The sequence below is a fragment of the Dermochelys coriacea genome, chromosome 10 (genome assembly GCF_009764565.3).
Source record: "Dermochelys coriacea isolate rDerCor1 chromosome 10, rDerCor1.pri.v4, whole genome shotgun sequence".
Taxonomy (NCBI): Eukaryota; Metazoa; Chordata; order Testudines; family Dermochelyidae; genus Dermochelys; species Dermochelys coriacea.
This window is the reverse complement of record NC_050077.1, coordinates 9,924,718-9,947,413: the sequence shown is the minus strand read 5'-3', so window position 1 is coordinate 9,947,413 and position 22,696 is coordinate 9,924,718. Positions and strand designations below refer to the sequence as shown.

The following is a 22,696-nucleotide window of genomic DNA, read 5'->3' as shown; positions in this document are numbered from 1 at the left end:
GTCTTCTGGGCACTCTCTCATGCATGGCTATAAACAGGCAGTGTGCATTTGGGGATGACAGAATGGAAATATTTCTCTCTCCATCCACTCCCTTGAATTGTGTGCAGAACATTAGGTATATGTTCGTACATCTTCAGGGTTCAGAAAAATCCTAGCTGTGAGCTATCAATTCAGCTCTGGCATTTGAAAGGTACTTTTGGGAAACATTAGCTCATTATCATATTGTTGGTAATAAATAACCTGTCTCTTTTCTGCATCAGGATGGATAATCTTTTCCCTGTGGATTAGCCCATCATCCCTCAAACTGGCTATAGACCTCAGGATCAAGTTTTCACTTATCCATCGGGATCTTCATCAGCTGTGCTAAACCATTTCAACTGCTGCTGTAAATGATGATGCAGCTTATTGTGAAGCTTAGAAGTTATACGTGGGCTGAAAACATTTCCAAGTCCTCCGATTTTTAAGGCTAGATAGTTCTTATGCCCTGTTCTTCCCTTTGACACCTTTATGTCAACTGCACCATCCCTATTCTAATTGCTCGTTTTGGTTAACCAGGTCACTGGCTTTCAGTTTCAGAATTTAATATGAATGCCATGAAGACCTCAGTGGACCTAAAGCTGGATTCTCCCTGCCTAGTAGCCATAGTCTGGCTAGCTTTTTCATGTGTTAGAAATCCTGCCCAGATCAGCAAAAATACTTTGCGGACAAAGTCTGTAGAGAGTTAGATCTAGGCACCTCCTTTAGCATCATCATTTTTAAATACAGCATTGGACTCCTATTTTTAAAATATATTGGACAAGCTCCCCCCTATATTACATTTTGTCTCTAGGCCCTCTGTTTTATGTGGGTCTGGTTTATGCTCTACCATGACTTTGTCGATAACTGCAGCAATGGAAATTTCTGGTTCTAAGGGCAGCATGAGCTGGCACATAGATGGCTAATGGAAACTGTTATTGATTAAGCTCTTTATTGAACTTTATACCAATGAGTAGCTCCAGGCATTCAACTCCCAAAGGTAAAAGAACCAGCAAACTTTGCATGGTAATATCCCTTCCTCCTGAAAGACTCATGGTAGTAAGTGCTGCTATAAAAGCTACAGGCTTTTTAGCAGTCAGAAAGGCTGTTTCTAGGAAGGAAACATTAATGATTCTTAACTTTTTGGAACCTATGAAGCTGTTTGTATTTTGAAAAGGCCAAGATACATTATTTTTAACTGGGTCCCAGGGAAGGCTAAAAGCTTCTGCTAGTGTCACATTTTCCAAAACTGAAAATGTAAAATCTCTGCTCCACAGACCCCCTTCTACAGCTTGCTCACGCACCGTGCTGTGACTGTCTCTGGGCGAACCTGCCTTGGTCCTCTACCCAGGGGAGAGTGCCTCGCGGCCGCGCTTTGGCTTTGACTGTGAACGCAGTGGCGGTCTGAACTGCTAAAAGTTGATAGTTGCAAGGAGGTCATTTCTCTTCAGCTGGGCCGCCTCCTCCCTCCCCGCGTGGCTGCTTACAGGCTGCACCTTTACCACCTGCAGGGCCCCCTGCCCTTTGAAGATCCTGCAGCCACTGGTTCTTCTAACCGTTGCTTTGGGCGAAGGGGCTCAGCAAGAGTTTTGGGGACTACACCATTTCTGGGTGACGGTGCCTGCTGTGGTCGACCGCCTGCAAGGGATGCCTCTGCCCACGGGCTCCAGGCCGGTCCACCAAGGGGGGGGGGCGCGCTACACCTTGGCCGGCCCTTAAAGATTATTCTTTAAATTAAAGCTCATCCTGTAATGAAACCTTCGGGAAAAGCTGGGTAACCCTTTCCCCGTCCCCTTAGCAGTGTTAGACCCTACAGGCACCCCGGGCCCTGGCAGGGGTTAAGTGGGGGCTGGGCCCCTGTTCGTCCTGGGGCACCTAGCAACCAGAGGAGGCGCTGCTGCGCGGCCTATGCACGCCCCGACACTCCCGCCGGGAGGGGGCGCTCTCCATGAGCCTTCAGCCACGTCGATCCGTCCCCTCCTCCCCCTCATAACGGGGGGACTATTTCTCTTACCTCAGCGCGGCGGAAGGATACTGGGATGTCGCGTGGCCTTTGCGGAATGATCCATCAGAGCGCGACGATCACCGCGGAGCGGCTCCTGCTCCCGGAACTGTTCGTGCGGGGGCAGCCGCGTTCCCCACGAGCCCCCCTCTGGCACGGACGCGCCTGCCGGAAGTGGCCGGGGAGGGAGCGGAGACAGCGTGGCTCCTTCCTCCGCTGCCCTGGAGCCCGCTGATGCCCATTGAGTAGCTTCGGCGCGGCGGCGGCGGCGGGGGGATGGTGACGCCGGGGGCGGAAAACTTCCTGCGGCAGGCCAGGTGGGGCGGGGGAGCCGGCTTAACCCGACCCTCGCTCCGCTAGGTGTGGGGTGGGGGTCGCTGGTGGTTGGGGAAGAGGCTCAAGTCAGCCGGACGCCTGGGTTCCTTGGCTTGCGTGCCCCGCCTGGGGAGGGGGCAGCCGGACGCCTGGGTTCCTTGGCTTGCGTGCCCCGCCTGGCGAGGGGGCAGCCGGACGCCTGGGTTCCTTGGCTTGCGTGCCCCGCCTGGGGAGAGAAGCACCAGGACGCCTGGGTTCCTTGGCTTGCGTGCCCCGCCTGGGGAGGGGGCAGCCGGACGCCTGGGTTCCTTGGCTTGCGTGCCCCGCCTGGGGAGAGAGGTGGTACCAGGACACTTGGGTTGCGTGGAGAGCGGGGCACCAGGACGCCTGGGTTCCTTGGCTTGCGTGCCCCGCGTGGGGAGAGAAGCACCAGGACGCCTGGGTTCCTTGGCTTGCGTGCCCCGCGTGGGGAGAGGGGCAGCCGGACGCCTGGGTTGCATGCCCCGCGTGAGAGGGGTTGCCTGTCCCTAGATAGGTGCCTGGCTCTGCTCAGGGCAGTGATCGCTGCGGGCAGGCACGGGGGAGGTTGTGCCTCGGTTGGTGCATTAAGCAACACAGTTCCCGAGGCTGTGAGCGTTCCCTGCGTTTTGTGCTCCTCAGACACTGACCTCTGCAAACCCAGTGGGAAGGGGAGTGGTGTTCTCCCCATGTCCTAGCCAGGAAGGCTGAGGCAGGGGTGTGAAGTGATTTGCCCAATCTGTCGCCGCTAGAAGGAGACACTTCAGACAGGTGGCTGCCTCTTGGAACTGGTCTCCACTTCCCCATTGCTGACCGTAGGCAGTGGCAGCGGGTGCAGCTGAACTGTTACTGGAAACAATTCCAGGTTCAGCCTTCTCAGAAGCCCTCCTGAAACCTTGCTCCCAAGGATGCAACTAAATACTGCTCTTTCAGAGGACTGCTGAGATACCAGCAGGATGATGTGTTCAGAGGAGAGTTGCAGACATCCTTGGGTCTCCCAAGCTTTGGCTTTGTTTTCATTCTGGCAAACGAAGGGATGAATGGCTTGTTATGAGGCGATATTAAAGCTTTTTCCCACTTAAATTGCCAGTTTAGCAGCCGTAGCTTTGAAGTAGTAGTAGCTATTTATTTCCTTTCTTTAAAGACACTTGCCATTTGAGTAATGGCTTAGAAATTGGATTCTAATAGAATAGAATAGAAACTGCATAGCACAAAAATAAAGGGGAAATGGTTTTAAAGGAACAAACATTTCAGACAGTTCAAATAACAGAAATAGGTTTCGCAAAAAGAAAAGGAGTACTTGTGGCACCTTAGAGACTAACAAATTTATTAGAGCATAAGCTTTCGTGAGCTACAGCTCACTTCATCGGATGCATTTGGTGGAAAAAACAGAGGAGAGATTCTCTGTTTTTTCCACCAAATGCATCCGATGAAGTGAGCTGTAGCTCACGAAAGCTTATGCTCTAATAAATTTGTTAGTCTCTAAGGTGCCACAAGTACTCCTTTTCTTTTTGCGAATACAGACTAACACGGCTGCTACTCTGAAACCAGAAATAGGTTTGATACCAGTATTTTGTCTTTGAGGTTAACAGAGCAGTGGAATATGGACTTCTGTGTAGGGGAAGGTATTGCCTCAGCACTCCCTTTCTCCTGTTTTCGTTTCTGTATGTTTTAGACCATGAAATTTTACTGGTTTAGGGCTTCCTAATTACTGTGTTGCTCTTCTTCGCTAGGGAGATCCAGGATGAAGAACTGTGGAGATTTAGTTCCCGAATCACAAGCCTTCTCCAGAATCACGACTTGGGAAATGATACCATTGACTGTTTACAGAGACTTTTCCTTATTGTTTCAGCCACAAAATATGGCCGGAAGTGAGTGAGAGGACATGTTAAGCCTTGTTAGGTAGTCGCTGTAACAGGGTATTGTCAAGAATGTGTTTCAGCATTCTATAGATCAGTACTACTACAGATCTGCCCTACTTCCTTTTTGGATTGCATTTGCAGTGACCAAAAATAGTTAATAGCTTTTTTTTTATTATTATTTTAATGTATCTACCAATATGTCACTGTTCCCAGGGGTGAGTGCTATGCTCTTTTAAATCTATTACTGTCTATTATTATATAACATCTATATTTCTGCACCTTAATCATGAAAAGTAAATCTTGTGAATATCGAATCTGTATGTGTGTGTGTGTGTTAATTTTTATCTTCTGTTTCTGTAACAAAGTATTTTCTTAGCATGCTAATCAGTGTACTAATCTCAGCAGCTGTGATTCTCTTAGAATATAGAATGTTGAAATTGAAGTTTGTGCTTCTCCAGTACACAGGAGGGGGTTGGACTAGATGACCTTCTGGGGTCCCTTCCAACCCTGATATTCTATGATTCTATGATTCAATGCAGTCTGTTCTTGACAGATCAGAAATGAAGGCTGGGTGACTGCAAAAAATTCCCCTTGCTGAAAATGCTGTGCTAGTTTCAGATGTTGAAATCCAGTCCACTCTCTTTCCCCTTGCAAACTAGAGACCCTATCCAGCTTCTCTTAAAGTAAGTGGGGAAAAAATTCCCTCTGACTTCGTTAAGATTTGGATCAGGCCTTATTAAAAGAGTGAAATTCAGAGATGTTCAGACTGAAGAGATTGAGTAATATGAGATTACTTAGGACCAGTCTCAAAGAAGACACCATATCAAGACTGTCGGATAAGAATATAAGTAAACATTCTGAAAAGAGGATAAGAGTAGCAGCCATGTTAGTCTGTATTTGCAAAAAGAAAAGGAGTACTTGTGGCACCTTAGAGACTAACAAATTTATTTGAGCATAAGCTTTCGTGAGCTACAGCTTACTTCATCGGATGCATTCTTATCCTCTTGTTTTCTTTCAGTGATGCCTGAATGATTGGTTTTTGTTGATTTTTTTTTTTTTAATTTTTTAAATTTTTTTTTTTTTTTTTGTAGGTTGGATGGCAAATTTGTAGAGCTATTGCAGAAAGTTCTGTGTTTGCCCAAGTGTCCTGAGCAGATTCAGGCTCTGTGTGCTGCCATTTTGAGAGAGATGTCACCCAGCAATTATCTGATCCTATCCTGCGATGAAATCCAGGATGCAAAGCTCTTGAGTCTAGTGTCCTCCATCCTCTTGGCTCAGGTAGATGGACTGTGCTGTCAGGAATCTTGTCTAGACTTCATCACCCCTTCACTTAACTCAAGGGAAGTAAAATTTACTTACATGTGTTTAAATAAGAACAGAAGGAACTTCATGTAAATTAAGAACAGTTTATGCTTTGTTTGAAATCAAATGGCAAAGATTTCTGTGTATTCAAGATTTTGATAATGAGCTATTTAAAATCAAGGTGTGTGTAGCATGAGGGGATGAGAGCAGTGGGCTCTGTGACCTGGGGAGCAGGAAGGAACCTTTCAGTGCAAGCTCCTGTAATAGAGTTCAATCTATTGCTGCTCATGCCTACAAAGGAAAGGATTGAAAAGTGAATTTATTGTGGCTTCTCACCTCTTTATGGTGCTGGTTTTTCATAACATGTAGATCTGCTTGGCCTAATTTTAAAGCCTGATCCAAGCACAGCTGATCCCATCGCAACCTTAGAGTGTTGAGTTGTTGTCAGAATTGAACTAACCTGAACCTACGCTTCCCCTGCAACCTGTGTAAGTGCTGCCACTGTGTCATCCTTGGGACTTGGCATGATGGTGGCTCCCCAAGCCCACTATCCATCTCTTCTGCCCATGGTGGTTAGGGGTGGTCAGTAGCAGTTGCATGACATGCTCCTGCTGGCCATCCCCACCTTGCTGCGCTCTGTGCACTGCAGAGTGAGAGGTGCTGCAACTCCTTGACCCGCTCATTCTGCAGCGTGCACAGAGCACAGCAAGGTTTTGGTGGCTTGCAGTATCATAGCACGCAGTTTCTACCAGGCTAACCCCACTGGCAGGTGGCAGTGGTCAGAGATGACCCAAATCCAAGGGGGAGGGGAGGGTTGTTTTCACTTGTAATCCGGTTCGGGTCGTCTTGTAAGGTTCTAACGTACCTTTACTAGGGAAAGGAACTTATTTATAAAGCACCCCTTCTTCCCCAGAAAGTAGTTGCATAGTTAAAATGTAATAATTCCAAAATCTAAAACTGACCTTTCATCTGTGTATTTACCCTTGAATTAGAAACAGAACCGTGACACGGTTTTTGCTCTATTTTGATGTTGCTGAGGCATTAATTTGGCGGATTTACTGCTACTGCTGCTACTGCAACTCATTACAGCCGGTGGCACTAATGAGCAATGTCCCACTTGACATAATGAAAGCGGGAACTATTCAGCAGAGCCCTTACAAAAAGGCCCTCCTGTCATTGGTTCTTGGCTGTCAGTGTCTTGTCTTCCTCTAACTGCAAGGAAATGAAGTGGAAGCGGGAAGTGAGTCACTCATTCCATTTGCCTACCTGTCACTGCAGCTCTGACAGTCCCACGTACTTTGCCTGAGACTTACAGCTTTCCAGAGCTTGTAGCCTTACTGTTGCCTCCGAAAGAGGCAGCTGCAGCAACTTTCTTCCTTGGCTTCTCTGCCTCTTGCTCTTCTATGTGTTGGGAGAGTAGACTGGCAAATGTAATTTTAGACATTGGACATTTCTAACAGGTGAAGGGCAGATCCTCTAAGTGGCATGTAAACTTGTTAAAAGCTGGAGATCTGCCATTGACTCATTTATGCTTTTCTCTAGAAAGCAGGCAGGGCTCCTGGAGCTGCATGTCAGCAGCATGATGACATGGTTCCTTCAGTTCCCTTTGTGTCACAGCTTTGTAACCCAGGAGGGATGGCGTGTCCTCTTACCCTTTTCCTTTACTGTAGGTATCCCTAAATCATATGCCTCCTCTTTAATGTGTTTCTTTGGTTCATCTTTCGGTGTGTGGGGGGGGGGGAGGGTTCCCAAGTGCAGCTCCCTCACCTCCAGAAGGTTGTGTAGCTCACCACCGAATTGCTTGCTTTTTCCTGAGTAGGGTACACATCTGGTAACTATTGGATGCCACAGGTTGATGTTGATTTACATCCTTCAGATCAAGAGGATGAGGCAGACAGCTGGGGAGACTGTCAGAGACCTTGAATACTTGAATGGGTTTTAGTTTCTGCTGGCATGATGTCTTTGGAGGAGGAAGAGAACCATTTGATACCACTAGGGCAGCCTCTCAAAAGGTTTGGTATCTGCCTGCCCTCCCAAAGGAGGGGTAATCTTTGTGGGAGACCCATCTCCCCTGACGATTCAGTCTAATTATGTATCTTAAACCACAGCAACCACTTCTAAACAGAGCCCCAGCAACCACTTCCAAACAGAGTGTTTTTTTCTCCTTATAGGTACCGGCTAACTAGGCATGTTGGAACATGTTTCATCAATCTGACTCAAAGCCACAAGCCTTGCATTTAACAATCATATTGGCAAATTCACCACTAGGGATTATATGGAGTTGTTCGTTCTATTGTTTGCCTCTCCACCCATGCTGGATGAATGTAGAATTGTATTTGGGGGGTGTCCGCTAGAGCCACTTTTGGTAAATAAATTCAACTTTCCATTGTGGCTGTCCACAAACTTGTTGCTTCGTCCAATGTTTTCTACATTGGGAACTGTGGCTTCAGCTTGTAGAAGAGATCTGTGGACTATGGTAAAATAGATGCACTCAGCACCAGAGCAGAGATGCTCTCATGTAAGCGTTTGTAAGGCTGAAATCCTTAAAAGCTCAGTTGTAAATGGTCAGCTTGTTTTAATCTTTGCTTCATTTTAAGGGAAATAAAAAAGCTGAGGCGTTAGCAGTGGGGCAGCGTGTTGTAAAAGTTCTGGAAGGGCGACTGCCTGAGGGTCAGAGTTCACGGCACCTTCTTCCTCTACTCTCCAAGATCATCAGTCTATCGCCAGCAAACCTAAGTGAAGGTAAATGCAAGAGGGTCCTAGAGAGAATGCAAGAGGGTCCCACAGAGATTGAACAGATCTGTCATACAGCATGGTGATAAAGAAGGGTCTTTGAAGACTTAGACCAAGAGTATGGCTTGGGATACTTGCAAATTGCCATAATAAATGGCACCTATATCCCAGGGAAAGTGAAACTCTGATCCATTGAGGAGAGGTACCTTATTTGTTCGATGCCCTCGAGTGTGCTAGGCACCTCACAGGACAGAAAGACATTGGCTCTTTAGGGCAGAGAGATCCTTGCCATATGTATGTGACTAGCACTGGGGCCTCTGAGTTTGATTGCGATATAAATATGTACCCTGAGGAGCTTGGGGTGGGGGTGGAAAAACTTACGTGGCTCCAGAGTTTGTGTGTCTCTATTTAATGAGTACAGAAGAACAACCCGTTCACTTTTCATAGGTTCCCTGCCAGAAGTGAGATTTGGAGTGGCAGAGAATTTGAAAGGTGGGGATGATGAAATTTCAAGGGGAAGTGATGGCCCAATGAATAGGCTTTGGTAGAGCACTCCAGTCATGGTGGGGCTCGATGGAAAAAGGTGCAGAAATACTCTTATGAAAAGGAGATGCTGCGCTGTGCTGAGACGAGATTCAGGAGTTGGCTCAGAGATTCGCACTTCTTGGACAGAGGTGGGGAGGCTTGAAGGAGGATGCTGGAATGGAATATTTGCCTTTGCCTAGGATTCAGCACCAATTCCCCGGGCGTCTGCTACATTCAATAGCATAAAACTGTATAGGGATGTACATTTTCATGCTACAGGGCTCAGACTAATCACAACTCCCTGAATTAGGGAAAAAACATCCCCCACAAACAGGCTATTCTATTATTGTCCATTACATCTCACCTTCTGATACCATCCATCTGATAGCTGCTGTTGGAGACCGGACTTGGGAATAGATGTACCATTGGGCTGATCTATATTACAAATCCCAGGTATCTGCTCACTTTCTGACTTCAGTCTGAAGAACTGTGCAGAACATTGATGAGATTAAATGTAGCATTGAACAGGAGTAGGGGGCGAAAGGCCGGAGGTGGGAATCCTATATGGAGCTGTAAATGGAATACAAAAGATGCTGGTCTCTGAGCGTGTGTAAAAGTAGAAGAACTGGGGGAAGGGGGGGCGTGAATATCACCTACAGAGTTTGACTGAGGGAATCCCTTTGCTCTGAGAGCTGGACTAGAGTTCTGCTGGCAGTCTTGGGCTAGGTTTAAAGTGTACCAGTTTGGGAGCAGTTTTTAGTGACTAGTGTGCTGCAGAGGCCCCTTGCTGTGATGAGTCTAAACCTTACCTGCATTGCTTTCCATCCGTAGATCAGACCAATCTGGTCAATAAAAGGATGGTGGACTGGCTGAGATATGCAAGTGTTCAGCAAGGAGTTGCACAGCCCTCTGGAGGCTTCTTCTCCAATCCCAGGGCAAGGCAGGTGAGTGATGAATTCCAGAGACTCTCACAAAGGACCTGGACCATGTCATGTCACCTCCCCACCCTTTAAAGCTCCGGAGCACAGATCATTTTTAGGAAAGGTGGCCTAGAAATGCTGCTGTTTTTAGCTAGCTGGACAACCAGTGGGTGCAGCAGTCAGGCACCTTGGGGATCAGAGTTTGGATTTCAAACTCCTAGGCTAATGGGAATACAGAGACCGAAGGTTTAGCCCCAGGGAGAGGTGGAAGAGAGCATCTTGCAGATTTTGGTGACCACACGGACATGTGTTGAGGGCCATTTATCTTGAAATGGAAGGTTGCTGAAAGTGACTTTTGAGGGAGATGGGAAATAAAAGGATTTTGAGGGCCCCTCCCATGGAAAAAGACCTGCACCTTCCCAGCCTGGGCCTCTGGTTGTTAGGGAGACTTTCTGTATGTCTATATGTATGTATGTAAGTAACTTCTACATACATGTAAACATGTAAACATACAAACATGTTCAGTGACTCAGTTCATGTGTTTGGTGAACTCCCCGAGGTAGAGATTGTTGGGGAGAGGGGAAGTGAAGTTCCGCCACTTCACCCAGTTTATCTTCTACCTCCCAGCCTGGCCCTATCACAGAGGTGGATGGTGCAATCGCGACAGACTTCTTCACAGTGCTCTCAGTTGGTCAATATTACACAGAGGACCAGTGGCTAAACATGCAGGCCTTTTCCATGCTACGCAAGTGGCTGCTGCGCTATGGGAGCGAGGGGGCAAACAGCCCTAATTCAGGTACTGGCTTGGTGGGTTGGGTTGTGTATTACATCCCAAGTGGGATGTGTTTCCTGATCTAGTCCTGAAAGGGCATCTGGTGGCTTCACCATGAAACCACCATTTGGCTCAGTATGTTTGGCACTGTCTCCCCAGTTGCCGCAACAGAGGGTTGTGGGTTGGAATTGAGGGGCATTGGCAGCGCATGGAGTCCCTGAATTCAATAGCAGGGAATGCCAAGGCTACGACTCTTGTGAAGGAAATGTCACAGTGAGCCTGCTGAATGACCATGGTCTGACATACCAGAATGAACCATTTACGTGGGCCCTCAGGTTTCTAGAAAAATCCCTGCAGGCTTCACAGAAAAAGAAATGAAGAGCAGGCGGGAAGATAGCATCCCCTTAGGTGCTGTTATAATGTTCCCACACTCCAACAGAGTGTTCCCCTTGGACTGGAGTCAGATACCACTTTCCTTCTGTGACATACCAGGGTACAATCCAGGCCAATAAGTAGCTGCGTCACCCCTGCCCTGCAACCTTGGGTGTCCTTTACAATGCCTTGCTGCTGTAGCCTCCAGCCTGGACTGCTCCCAAACAGCCTCCAGCATGTAAAACACTCCCAGCTGTGTCAGTGTGTGTGTGTGTGTGCTGCAGTCAACCAGCCACCTGACCACCTTGGCTCTGACCACCTTTGGTTATGCTGCAGGGTGACCCCAACACACCCCCAGTCCCAGATCTTTCCCCAGAAATGTATATCCTCTACTGCCCAGCCCTCTCCTGGGCACTACAAATATGTTAAGTCCATTATTCCTTTAATGGAGTAATGTGCATGTAACTTGTTACCCCAAATGGAGTTATCCTGACACTTCAATTTGAACTCACTGGATTAGATAAAACAGTAAAACAAGTTTAACAACTACAAAGAGAGAGATTTTAAGTGACTACCAGTCATGAGGCATAAAATTCCAAATGCCCCTATTTAAACTTCCTTTGTTTTTCTGTCTGCTTTCTGACTCTGTTTACTGTTTAAATGCAAATTAAGGAAAGCACATATTTCTTCCTTTGCGTAGGACAGACCTGACTTCTGGCTGGGCAGGGCAGTGGGGTTCAGAATATGTGCTGATAACATCATTCAGGGGAATCTGATGACTTCACAAACAATGAAACAAACAATGTTGCCACACATTTTACCAGGACAATACTGACCAGCAAATTGAGTTTTCAGACGATCCCTTACAGGGTATGCTTTGTACAAAGATTATTACCATAATGTGTAGGGTGTGAATACAGGGGTGTATTCCATTGTACCTTCTCTTCCCCCATGGTGAGCTGGGCAGTTTGTAGAGCCTCGTTCATACGTGAAACTCTCTAACAGTACCATGCAGTGTGTGATCTGCGATGATCTCTTCTCTGCAGATGACAAATCAGAGGTAGATGGGTCTATCATGTCCATGGTCTCTGCCACCTCCACCTCCAGTCGCCTGCTTCCCCCAAAGGAGCGTCTAAGAGAGAAGGCTTTTGAATACTGCCAGCGGCTTATCGAGCAAAGCAACCGGCGTGAGTTGTGGTCTGAATATGTAGGACTCTCATCAGAGTCCCTCAGTGTCATTCTTAACAATCATCTCGATCAGTCTCCTGCTGGGCCAAGGGCACAGTCTCCCCACTGTTCTGAGACTAGGCCCAAGAATCTATTCAAGCCGCCTGCTAGACCATGGCTCTGCTCTGGCTCTGAGTCACTAACTGACTCCTTAGTGTCTGGGGAACTGGAGGAAGGGGTCTGAGCTCAGTCTCCCTAGAGGGATTAGCTGGAGATGGGAGAAGTTGCTTGCTAGCTCTCAAACATTACCTGGTTCTAGTGCTAGACTGTGTTCTACCTCCTGCTGTTGATTTGAGTTTTGGAAACTGTAGACACTGGGGTGTGGATTCTCTTGACTGTAACTGCTCAGAACTACGTGAGTTAGGAGGGTCCACGGCTCTTCCCCACCATCCTTAATTCTGGGCTGTCTTGTAGAGGGGTGCTGTGTTTTCAGTAAGGATGCACTGTGTTTTAGGGAGGTCCAAGAGGGCTCAGTTCATCACATTGGTAAAGGCTGAAGGGAGAGCTTCCACTGATCTAATAATGGACTTGACTGCATTAAGCCATTCCCAGTAGAGCTTATGCCAATACCAGCAGTATTGCCCAGTTTAACAATAACAAATACACAGTGTGGACTAGGGGACTGAGTGTGATTTGTTTATCTCTTAGGGGCCCTGAAGAAACCAGATGGGGACCTGCAAAAAGCTGTAAGTACAAAAGAGGCAGGGGGGAGGGTTGTGATGGTGGAGTTGTTTGCACAGTTCTGATCTTGCTGTACTTTCTTGTGCAGTGTCTCATTGAGGCTGTCACTATCATGGATATTATCTGCAGGCAGGACTCCAACTATGTGTACCGGACGCTCTCCTGCCTGAAGATCTTGCATGGCAGAATCAGTGGGGACCTTGCTTATGCCAGGGCACTGCTGCCCATTGCTCAGTTCTTCCTGAACCACAGTAAGCTGACAGTGCACATGTGCTCTCCTCTCTAGAGCTGCTCAGACAGGAATTGCTGGGGGTTGGGATGTTGCTTCTGTTGCACCCTCCTCCCCCAGCCTCCATAAGCTTTGGGAGTCTCTGCGATACATGTGTGCTCACTCAAGCCTCTGTTTGAGAGGCAGGATTGGATCACAAGGCACTGAAATACTCTTCCTCTCCATGGCTTCCTATTATTACTCTAGCTTTGACCATGTGCTAGGCTGGTGTATCTAACACTGTACTGTCTCAGCAGTGCTGAACCTGCTTTCTTTCTCCCAGCCTCCCCAGCAGCAGGTGCTGCTTGTATGGCTTTGAATATGCTCTTAGCTGGATAGCCTGAGTGCTGGAGATCCAGGAGTTGCACTGCTGCCCTCTCCTATTGCTCTTGGTCTTGATGTTACAAAAGCCGCTCTGTAAAATCTCCAGCCCTTGAAGGGTGGCTGCTGGGTGGGCTGAGTTCCTGAGTGGGCCTTCCTTCCCAGGTGAGACCGCAGCAGTGGATTCAGAGGCAGTTTACAAGCACTTGTTCACCAGGATTCCTGCTCAGCTCTTCCACAGCCCAATGATGGCCTTTGAGTTTATCCAGTTCTGCAGGGACAACATCCAATTCTTCACAGAGAACCTCAGCATCTTCAGACGGAGCTTCCCAAACCTCTTCAAGGTACGGGGGCTGGGGCTGGTTCAAGCACTGCTCTTCATGCACTTTATGTGTCCTTGGAATGGAAGCCCCTAATGCTCAAGGGGGTGGATGTACAACAGTGGTGCCCAAACTTTTCGTGTTGCACTCCCCCTTACCAGTAATGGAATCTGTCTGTGCCCCCTCTCTATGGCTGCACAGTTGGCTCAGTAGAGGAGCCGGGAATAGAGGTGGAGCTAGCCTGGGGGAGAAACGGGGTGGAGTGGAGCTGCGGCTAGGGTGGAGTGGGGCTGGGGCAAGAGCTGAGCTGGGGGTGGAGTGGAGCTGCAGCTGGGGCCAGAGCTGAGCTAGGAGTGGAGTGACTCGTGGGGGAATTCTGCCTCACTGTGTATGCGCAGAATTCATGGCCCCCGCAGATTTCTTTGCTTCCCCACAGAAAAATTACTTCTGATGGGGAAGCTGCAAGAGCAGTCACGTACCCCTCCCCAGCAGTGTAGGCAGGTTAATTTGGGCACTCACAGTAGCTGATAGAGACATAAATTACCACCGGGGCGGAGCAGTCATGCCTGTGTGAGAGAGAGAGACACTCTGTCCCTCTTGCTCACTATTGCAGCATGCTCGGCATGGAGGGGCAGGGCTTTGGGATGTTTCTGATGAGGTAAGTGTGCGGCAGGCTCTGTCCCTCGGGCAAAGCAGCATGTAGCAGCTTGCCTGCTTAGTGAATTGTTCCCATTGTTGTTGGTGAATTCCCCACAAGATTATAAAACAGGTGTAAACATTGTAAGGCTCCTTTACGTTGCCAGAGTGGTGTAAAGGAGCCTTATTATAAAGAACAGTATGACCTTATAAATGCTTATGGTGCTTTAGTGATTAGAACTGGTCTAAATTTTTGGACTGAAAACATTTCCTATCAAAATGTGCTCCGTGAACTGTTTGCTACTGACCTTTCTGGAGATGGTCAGCAGCCAATATACATTGTGAGTTTGAGGCCCCAGCCCTCACTTGCTCTTCAGTTGCCTATGATGTAACACTGAGCATATGGCTGCATATATTTGTTGATTAATAACTAGAAGTGAAGGGTCAATACTAGCTACATTTACTATTCAACAAAGGGAGTTTGGGGATTTCCTCCAGTGCTCCCCACTGCCCTTCTCCATGCATTGTACTATAGTTTAAATAAATTACCAAAATAATTGAAACTAGCATGATTATATTCATTATTTTAACAAATAAAACATGCAGAATTTTGCTGAATTTTAAAATATTTGTGTGCAGAATTTTTAATTTTTTGGTGCAGAACTTCCCCAGGGAGTATGGAGTGGAGCTGCAGCTTGGGCCGGAGCTGAGCCGGGGTGGAGCAGGGGCTGGAGCAGAGCTGTGGCTGGGTGATGCTCTTGCTCTGCCCCCTAGGGGGTTGGCCGGGCCCCGTTGTGTGCCATCCCAAACATTTCTCCACGCACCCCTGGGGAGGGCACGCCCCACAGTTTGGGGCCCATTGCCACACATGTATCACTGACAGGCTGAGGTGTGGAAGGACTGACCAGCAGAGTTTAAAGTATGTGTGTGGTAGGGGATTAGTTCTGGATATGTTTACATGGTTCTTTAGGGCATGAAAGGCTGTGAATAGCATCTGTGATCTGGAGGCGTCTGGGTGTGTAATACGGCAGTTAGGGGTGGGCAAGGGAGTAAGGGCTTGGCAACCAAACTGTAGCAGAAAAGGTGTCAATGGGCTCTATCCCAGGGAAATGACTGTCTTGTGGGATGGAGCATTTCCTAATTTGTCCACAGCACCCTTTAATTCCTTCACTGGAGTCTGACAACACCCCGGGCAGTAGGGCCTGGTTGGGGCTGGGGTTAATTCTCCTGCATTAAGGCTTAGGGACTCAAAATTGCTAGTTCTGAGATCCACCCCAATGCAGGTGGCCGCCGGGAGCTCCTGTGGCATCCTTGCAAACCCCCTTTGTGGAGGCTGAGGGGTCAATCCAGTTCTGTGTTGGGCCAGCCTGATCGCCTTTAGAAGCAAATTCTCCATGCAGTGAAACTTGCTGTGTTGGTTTGTGAGAGACTTGGATCATCTGCTTCTAAATGTTTCACTCTGGCTGTGGGGTCTCAGAGCTGAACTGCCCTGGCACTCCACAGTTCTGTGCATTTTGTTCCTCTCCCTTTGCCCCTGTAACATGCTTTTGCCTTCTCTGAGGTGGGAGAATCCAGCCCAGTTTGAGGTGGGGAAGAGAAGCAGCCCTACAGCTACCTGCTTGTGAAAGTCTCTGACTGTTTTTCCCTGCAGCTCCTAGCATGGAATAGCCCAGCCTTGATTTCTGAGTTCATGGACCTTCTGCCACCTCTGCTTGGTGCAGACACAGCCATCGAGATCTTTCACTTGCTGCTTGACCTGCCGTGTTTGGCGGCTACTCTGGACATCCAGCTGAGGTGATATCACCTTCCCCTCCTCTCACTTTTTAGCAGGGTGTTGACATTGGGCAGTGTCCTGACTCACTCTTTGACCCAGAACTAACTTCTTGAAATGGCTGCCCCACACCCAAAGAACAGCCAGGACTGCATCAGTTCAGAGCAGCAGCTACTGTAGCTGGATTTATATGGGATTGCGAAAGCACCTAACCAATAATGTTTGTAGTTCTGCTGCATGTGCAAAGATAGGGACAGTCAGGTCTCATACTCCTGAGCAGTAGGCTGACTGTTGTTAGGGGTCAGGAAGGAATTTCCCTCCCTTCCCCCATGTCCACCTCTGAGCAATTGGTAGATGTCCATCCCTCTGGAGCACATGGTATTGGCCACTGGCAGAGAGAGGATGCCAGAATTGGTGGTCTCAGTTATCCAGTCTTACATTTAGGCTCAGAAGGATTCGATTTTTATTGGTAAAGGTTGATTTCATCATACGTACAAACTAATGAAAAAAATATTTCCATCGATGTTGATCAAAATTTACAGATAGTCAAGGTCAGAAAAATGCCACTTGATTAGAGTTTGATTTAAGAATATTTACTGTGTATATTTTGTGTTTTATAACTGTTTTACAGTTATAAAGCGTTAACTTTTGGAGCCTCCAACATGTCATTCAGTAATTATCATCTGACACCCACCCCGATGATTTCCTGCAACTGTGGAAAATTGAATGGATAAAAAGTTTAAAAAAAAAAAAAAAAACACCTTAAAACTAAATATTGATATTATCCATTTCAATGATTAGAAAATAAAAATTCTGCCAGGCCTGCTTATGTCCTGCCCTGTTGCCCTTGTTAGCTTCTCGGGCAGACATGAAGTTCAGTTCCCTCCTGGGAGGGTCATGTGAGAGTGGAAGGGAACTCTTGGGAACATGAGTGCAACTGGCTTCTGCAGAGAGGGAGCTGGGGCTCACTACCCCACACGTGCCCTGGGGAGCCGTGGAGTGTAGAAGCACTTCCAGGGAGGCTTAGCATGGAGACTCGCACTGGAGCTGTGTGCTGGCAGAGGGGACTTTGGTCATTATGGAGCACTGGGTTTGCTGGGCCTGGAGTCGCCCTTTTGGACATTGCCAGGGCATGCTGCTGAGCCAGCTGGAGAGAGTGCTGGGAGAGTAGCCTCATGCCTAGCTGCTGAGGGAGGGTGCAGTCTGCCTGAGCTCCCATCTGTTACCCAGCATTTCTTATACGCAGGTTCCTGCTTTTTAACCCTGTTGCTGTTCTTGTTCTGAAGGCCCGAGAACTATTTCACTGTTGGAAACTATTTGAAAGAAACCTGAAACTTTTTGGGGGGTTGATCAGCTATTGGGGTCCTTCAACCTTGACATTCCTCTAACTGTGACCTAGCCAGTTTGCTGCTGTGTTCCCATTACTTCAGTTTGTGTTGTGTGTGTCCGTTACTAGATCTGCCTCTGTCCCCATCTCTGAGAGAGCCACCTGGGATCCTGCTGCAAAGCCAGCCAGCTGCCTGGAGGCCTTCCGCCACCCGCTCTACAGAAGCACCTTTCAGTATCTCCTCCGCATTGAGACCGCCCCCAGAGACCCCCCTGAGCGGTACGAGGCTGCAGCCAGTGTCGGGGTCAGCTGCATGGGGATGCTGTGACTCCCCATCTCACAGCTGCCTGCGGACTGTGGGGTCCAGGAGGAGGAAGCAGCACTGCAGTCAGGGTTCTGTGCAGAGGAAGAGCTGAGGTTGCTGTGCAAGACTCGTGTGTCTGCTCCCAGGCTGGCTCATGTGTCCGCTCCCAGGCTGGCTCCTGTGTACTGGCTCCTGAGTACAGTCACAGCTGGAAAGTGGCACACGTCTCCCTCTCCTCTTCAGGTTTGCAGGGTGTTCAAAAGCTGAACGGCTTAGTGAGGAAAAGGGCGGGGCTGGGAAGCCAGGATTCCTCAGGGAAGCTGCTTTGATGGTGATACTGGGGTCTGTTGTCAACAGGTTGGCTCCTCTTCGCCAGCTGCTGGGGTCCATGGCCAGCTGTCCACGGGTTGTGCAGTGTGCAGACACCATCCCTGTCTTACTGCGGCTCTACTTCAGTGTGGTTGCAGAGGTAGGGCTCCCTGCAGACAGCTAACTGGGGAGTTCCTGTCCTGTGTGTCGCTGTCTCTGATGTTCCCTTTGTTATGGGTCGAATATCCATGGGAACCAAAGGGTTAAACTCCCTCTGGCTTGGGTTCTGGCTCGCTCCGGGACAGTGCTCTCTTCCCTTTGCTCTGGGCCTGAATGGGGGGTGAAAATACCCAGGACCCTGAGTGGGTGTATGAATCTATAAAGGAAATTCCTAGGATTGTGGAGGGTGTTTCTCTAGGGAGTGAAACCTCTAGGAACAGGCAGTGGCTGGGCAGGCTCTTTTCGTGGAAAAGGACCCTTACTGCAGTAGCTCAGCATTATTTGAAATCCTTGCCAGGCTGCTACCGGCAGCAGCTGCTGACCAGTGAGGCCTCTCCAGGTGTGGGCAGCAGGAGGACAAGTGCAAGGCTCCTGCCCAGCACCCTGTGTCACTCAGATCAGGCTGCCAGGCTCCGCCACAAATCCCCTCTGGGTTTGGCTGGAGTGGCTTGGGGCTGTGGTGGTGCTGAAGGAAATGCTTCTCTATCTCCAGTTTGCAGACGGCCCCCTGATAAACCAGCTGGTGTTGGTGCTGCTGGAGAGGAGTGAGCAGCTCTACGAGATCCCGGCATTTAAGGCTGATGTCCATAGGTGAGTATGGGCACCTCTGAGAAGGGGAGAGAATGGATAGAAATGCCAGGAGGAGGATTACACAGCACACCGCCCCGGTCTGGCTTTCCAAGGGTAGCCGGGGACCAGCCTTGGCACAATCCCTGCATGGCCTCTCTTCAGAGGGCACAGTGACATGGTGCCCTGCGGTTGGCATGCTTGGAGTGAAATCAACAGCTCCCTCTCTTTGGTCAAGAAAACCATGTGGGTCACAGGCACATGGACACCAGAGTATTGGGGCTGAGCCCTCTGGACAAACAGCTGCAGGGACTGGAGCCACTGGGCATTGCAGTCAGGGCTTTGGTGTCATGCACACCCTGATCACAGCACATCTGCAGCCACTGTCCCGCACTGAGGCACTTGTTTGCCATTCGCACATGTGCACTCACTGGTAGTCACTGTGCAGACTCCTGTCTGGGGGGCAGGCTCCTCCCTTACTAGTGGGCCATTGGGGTTGCCTAATCTGGTGAGTAGCCTGCTCTGATCTCTGTGGGTGCCAGGCAGTTGGTTCCTGAGCTATTGCCCTCTCCCTTCTTCCTGGCAGAGTGCTGAGCTCCCAGCTGGTGCTTCTGTGTAAGCTGCACCCCTCCCTGGTAGTGGAACTGTCCAAGGAGCTTTTGGAGTTTTCAGGAACCGTCAGCAACATCCGGAACAAAGAGGATATCTTCACCTACGTGGTAAGGAGGAGCCTGCCTGCCTCTGATACCCTACCTGTAGCCCCCTTCTGCAGGCTACCAGAGGACTCTCTTCACAGACTTCCTCCTCATCTTCTCTACCTCTGGTGCAAATTAATCTCATCTGTCACTTCCTTAGACTGTTCTCCAAGGTGTCTATATACCTCTCTGCTTGTCTTGCTGCAGGTCTGGGCTATTGGAGAGTACATGTCTGTGTCATACGACAAAAGGTGCACCGTGGAGCAGATCAACAAGTTCTTTGAAGCCCTGGAGGCCATGCTGTTTGAAATCACGCAACTCCGGCCCTCGGCCAGCATCCCCAAGTACTCGCCCCGTGTCATCACGGTTCTCATGACAACGCTGACCAAACTGGCATCACGCAGCCAAGATTTGATCCCCAGGTGTGAAACGGGGCAGCAGGTCAGGGTTAAGTGTGCAGGTTATCAAGCAAATGTTTGTTGCTGTATTCCTGTTGGCTAAATAGCCTTAATGAAAAACCCAGGAATTGAAACAAGACAAACTGTGGAAAGCAATAGAAAAGTGTGTTTGGGGGAGCCCAAATTGCAGCCAGGCAACCAGTTTGTGCATGTTTCTGGATAGTGATTAGAGAGACTTGTGTATTGTAGGCAGTGTGTAATCCCAGCCACTCTCAGTAGGAGGCAATGATGGGAGTGAGGGGGTACTGTTACCATTGAGGAAACTCACAGCTTTACCCAGCAGGTGTTGGTGATGGAGGGGATGTGGTCCAGGCTGGAGGGTGCTTTCACCTCTAGGCTCCATCTAGGAAGAGACTTAAGAGTGGTGGTTTTGAGGCAGGAGCTTTATGAATCTAGAGCTGTTCTCTTGAATCTCCTGCTGGCTCAAAGCTGTGTCCTTCCCTCTTGCAGGATGTCCCTATTCCTGTCCAAGATGAGAGCGTTTGTTCAGAGCCCTGCCATGGCCTCGGTGTACAGTGAGGAAGACAGTGAGGAGATCCTGACCCGAGCCGCTGAGCTGATGAACCTGTTGAAAATGCCCAGTGTGGCTCAGTTTGTGCTGACGCCATCAGCAGAGGTTGCCAGCCCACGGTTTCACCGAGACACTAATGTGTCCCTACCTCTCGCCATGAAGACGGCTAGCCGGCTTTTAGAAAGGGGGACTGGCTTCGTGCCAGGGTGAGGTGATGGCATTTTTGAGTGTACACTGCAGAGACCTGGCTGGCTCTGTGCTGTATTTTGACTAACCTGCTGCTACTGACTCTGCTTAATGGAATATGGGGAAGGAGGAGGGATGAGGCTCTGCTCCAAGCTGCACCTTCCTGGAAATGGGCAATAAATGGCGGAAAAGAGGAATAACCAGAGCTGATGGTTTCTGTCTTCGAGCCTGACCATGTGGTTTCTTTCTTTCCTCTGGTGGGTGGCTCTTCTGCCCTCGGCCCCGGCAGCAGGAAGTGTTTCCACTGACTCCCCTCGGAGTTCCTGCAGTGGGACTCTGGTCCTGGCCTGCCCGGGGAGACCAGTGACATCACCCGCATGAGGCAGGAGCAGCACACACAAACAGCATGCACCCCAAAAAGACAAACCCGGTGCTACAGGGGAAGGGCGCTGGCTAGTGTGTGTGAATTGGGGTTTTCCAAGAAAGCTTAGCCAAAGGCCCAGCCTGCCTGAGGGGCATCTGCTGGAGGGGCCCAGCCTGCTTCCCTTCGCAGCGCATGGCAGCAGCCAAAGGAGCTCTGAGCTGGAAGGTTCTGAAAATCCAGAGGGCCGTCTCCAAAGCAAGTCCCTTGAGGGGCGCTTTGCCCCGTCCGACCAATCAGCAATTACTTGTCACCTTTTCCTTCTCCGTTGCTCTGACTGCATTGTGGTGACTCCTGCTGTTCCCCCACCAGCTCTGCTCTCCCTCTTGCTCTCTCTGCTTGTAACAGGTGCTTAGAGCAGGAAGCCAAGTCCTGTGGCCAGGAAATGGCGTGAAGCGTAGGCAGCCTGTAGGAATGATTTAGGTAAGCGAGGGCCTGCCCCTGCTCCCTTTGTGTTCTAAAGTGCAGTTGAACCTGGCAAGGCCCAAACAGGTTCCAAACCACTGCCACCAGAATAGAGCTTAGGGAGGTTTTATTGGATCCAGTTTATTTTTCACACCATGAACAACTCCTTGAACATAGCAGCCCTGTCACAGGCGGGCCCTGATCTTTGTTCCATGTCTGCGCTAGAACTATATACATTGTAGAGATGTACAGTATTAACAAGAGAGGGGAGTGGTCATGCTCTCTGCCAGCAGCAGAAAGGGGCATGTGTCCTCTAGGGGCCTCTGACTTTGCACTCAGGCAATCGGAATATTTAATGCTAACTATATTAGTGAGAGACAAATGGGGGCTGATTGCTTGGTGCTTCCCATCCAGTTGTGGAGGCTGGTCACTTCTCCTGTAGGGTGAATTATGCTATTTTCCTTATGGGTCTGGGGGGAGGGCGGCGGAGAGTTGCTAAGCTGGAGAGCAGTATGTTTGGCTTGCTTTGGTGTTGCTGAATCAAGCCATAGCTGGGCCTAGCTTTGTCATGCTGCAAACTCAGGCTCTTGCTCCCTGGGCTGGGACAAGTGTGGCTGTAGGGGGGATATACCATGGTCTCCTGGAGGCTCAAGGGCAGTTCTTGTGCCTGTCTCTGAAGCCCTCAGCTGGCAGGGGTGTGGAGTGGGATGGGGTGTGGGGGGATCCCAGGGCTCAATGGAGGAAGATCAAGCTAATGTTCACAGTTCTTTTGACCGTTAATAAAGGCAGCAAGAGCCTTGAGCTGCCTTCGTGTGGTTACCTGCTTCTGTTACAATTAAAGGGTATCTCCGGTCACTGCTGTGCAGATGGCCTAGCCCAGCTATTCTGAGTATGCCACAGCACAGAAGCCAGGCACTAGCCTTGTGTGTGTATTTCTGTCAGCCTGGAGAGCTTGCAGTGTGGGTTTAGATGCCTTGCCCATGAGGCTGCACAGAACCCTGCGCTGTGGTAGGTGGGCTAATGCCGCACTTCTGCCTTACAGTGATTAGTTTGAGGTTTTTCCACTGACTTCAAAGTGCAGGAGCAAGAGGGGAGGGTTTTCTCCCTCTGCGCTTGCTAAACCCCCCACACAGCTCATCTGCACTAGCCCTGAAGAATATACTTGCAATTAAAACAGTTCCCCACATGGTAGAGCAGGCACCTTGCTTTGCTGTTGGCAGAAGAGAGCAGAGTG

General features: G+C 49.3%; 1 protein-coding gene across 7 annotated transcripts; it reads left to right on the top strand.

Moving 5' to 3' along the window:
- Nucleotides 1-1,439: 1,439 nt before the first annotated feature.
- AP5Z1 (adaptor related protein complex 5 subunit zeta 1) lies at nucleotides 1,440-20,833 on the top strand. Of its 7 annotated transcripts, none has more exons than XM_043494221.1 (19): nucleotides 2,677-3,626; nucleotides 3,908-4,221; nucleotides 4,671-4,679; nucleotides 4,740-4,895; nucleotides 5,304-5,490; nucleotides 8,112-8,256; nucleotides 9,604-9,716; nucleotides 10,320-10,488; nucleotides 11,883-12,023; nucleotides 12,712-12,749; nucleotides 12,833-12,995; nucleotides 13,499-13,677; nucleotides 15,941-16,083; nucleotides 17,517-17,666; nucleotides 18,049-18,160; nucleotides 18,713-18,810; nucleotides 19,373-19,505; nucleotides 19,689-19,903; nucleotides 20,390-20,833. In XM_043494221.1, the coding sequence occupies exons 4-19, from the start codon at nucleotides 4,831-4,833 to the stop codon at nucleotides 20,658-20,660; spliced, it is 2,322 nt and encodes a 773-aa protein (XP_043350156.1). In that variant the 5' UTR covers nucleotides 2,677-3,626; nucleotides 3,908-4,221; nucleotides 4,671-4,679; nucleotides 4,740-4,830; the 3' UTR covers nucleotides 20,661-20,833. The 7 variants fall into 7 exon arrangements, with proteins under 7 accessions (XP_043350160.1, XP_038275718.1, XP_043350158.1 ...); XM_043494222.1 differs by having other exon boundaries at nucleotides 2,704-3,121; nucleotides 4,084-4,221; XM_043494225.1 differs by lacking the exons at nucleotides 2,677-3,626; nucleotides 4,671-4,679; nucleotides 4,740-4,895 and adding an exon at nucleotides 1,440-1,595 and having other exon boundaries at nucleotides 4,084-4,221.
- The last annotated feature ends 1,863 nt before the right edge of the window (nucleotides 20,834-22,696 follow it).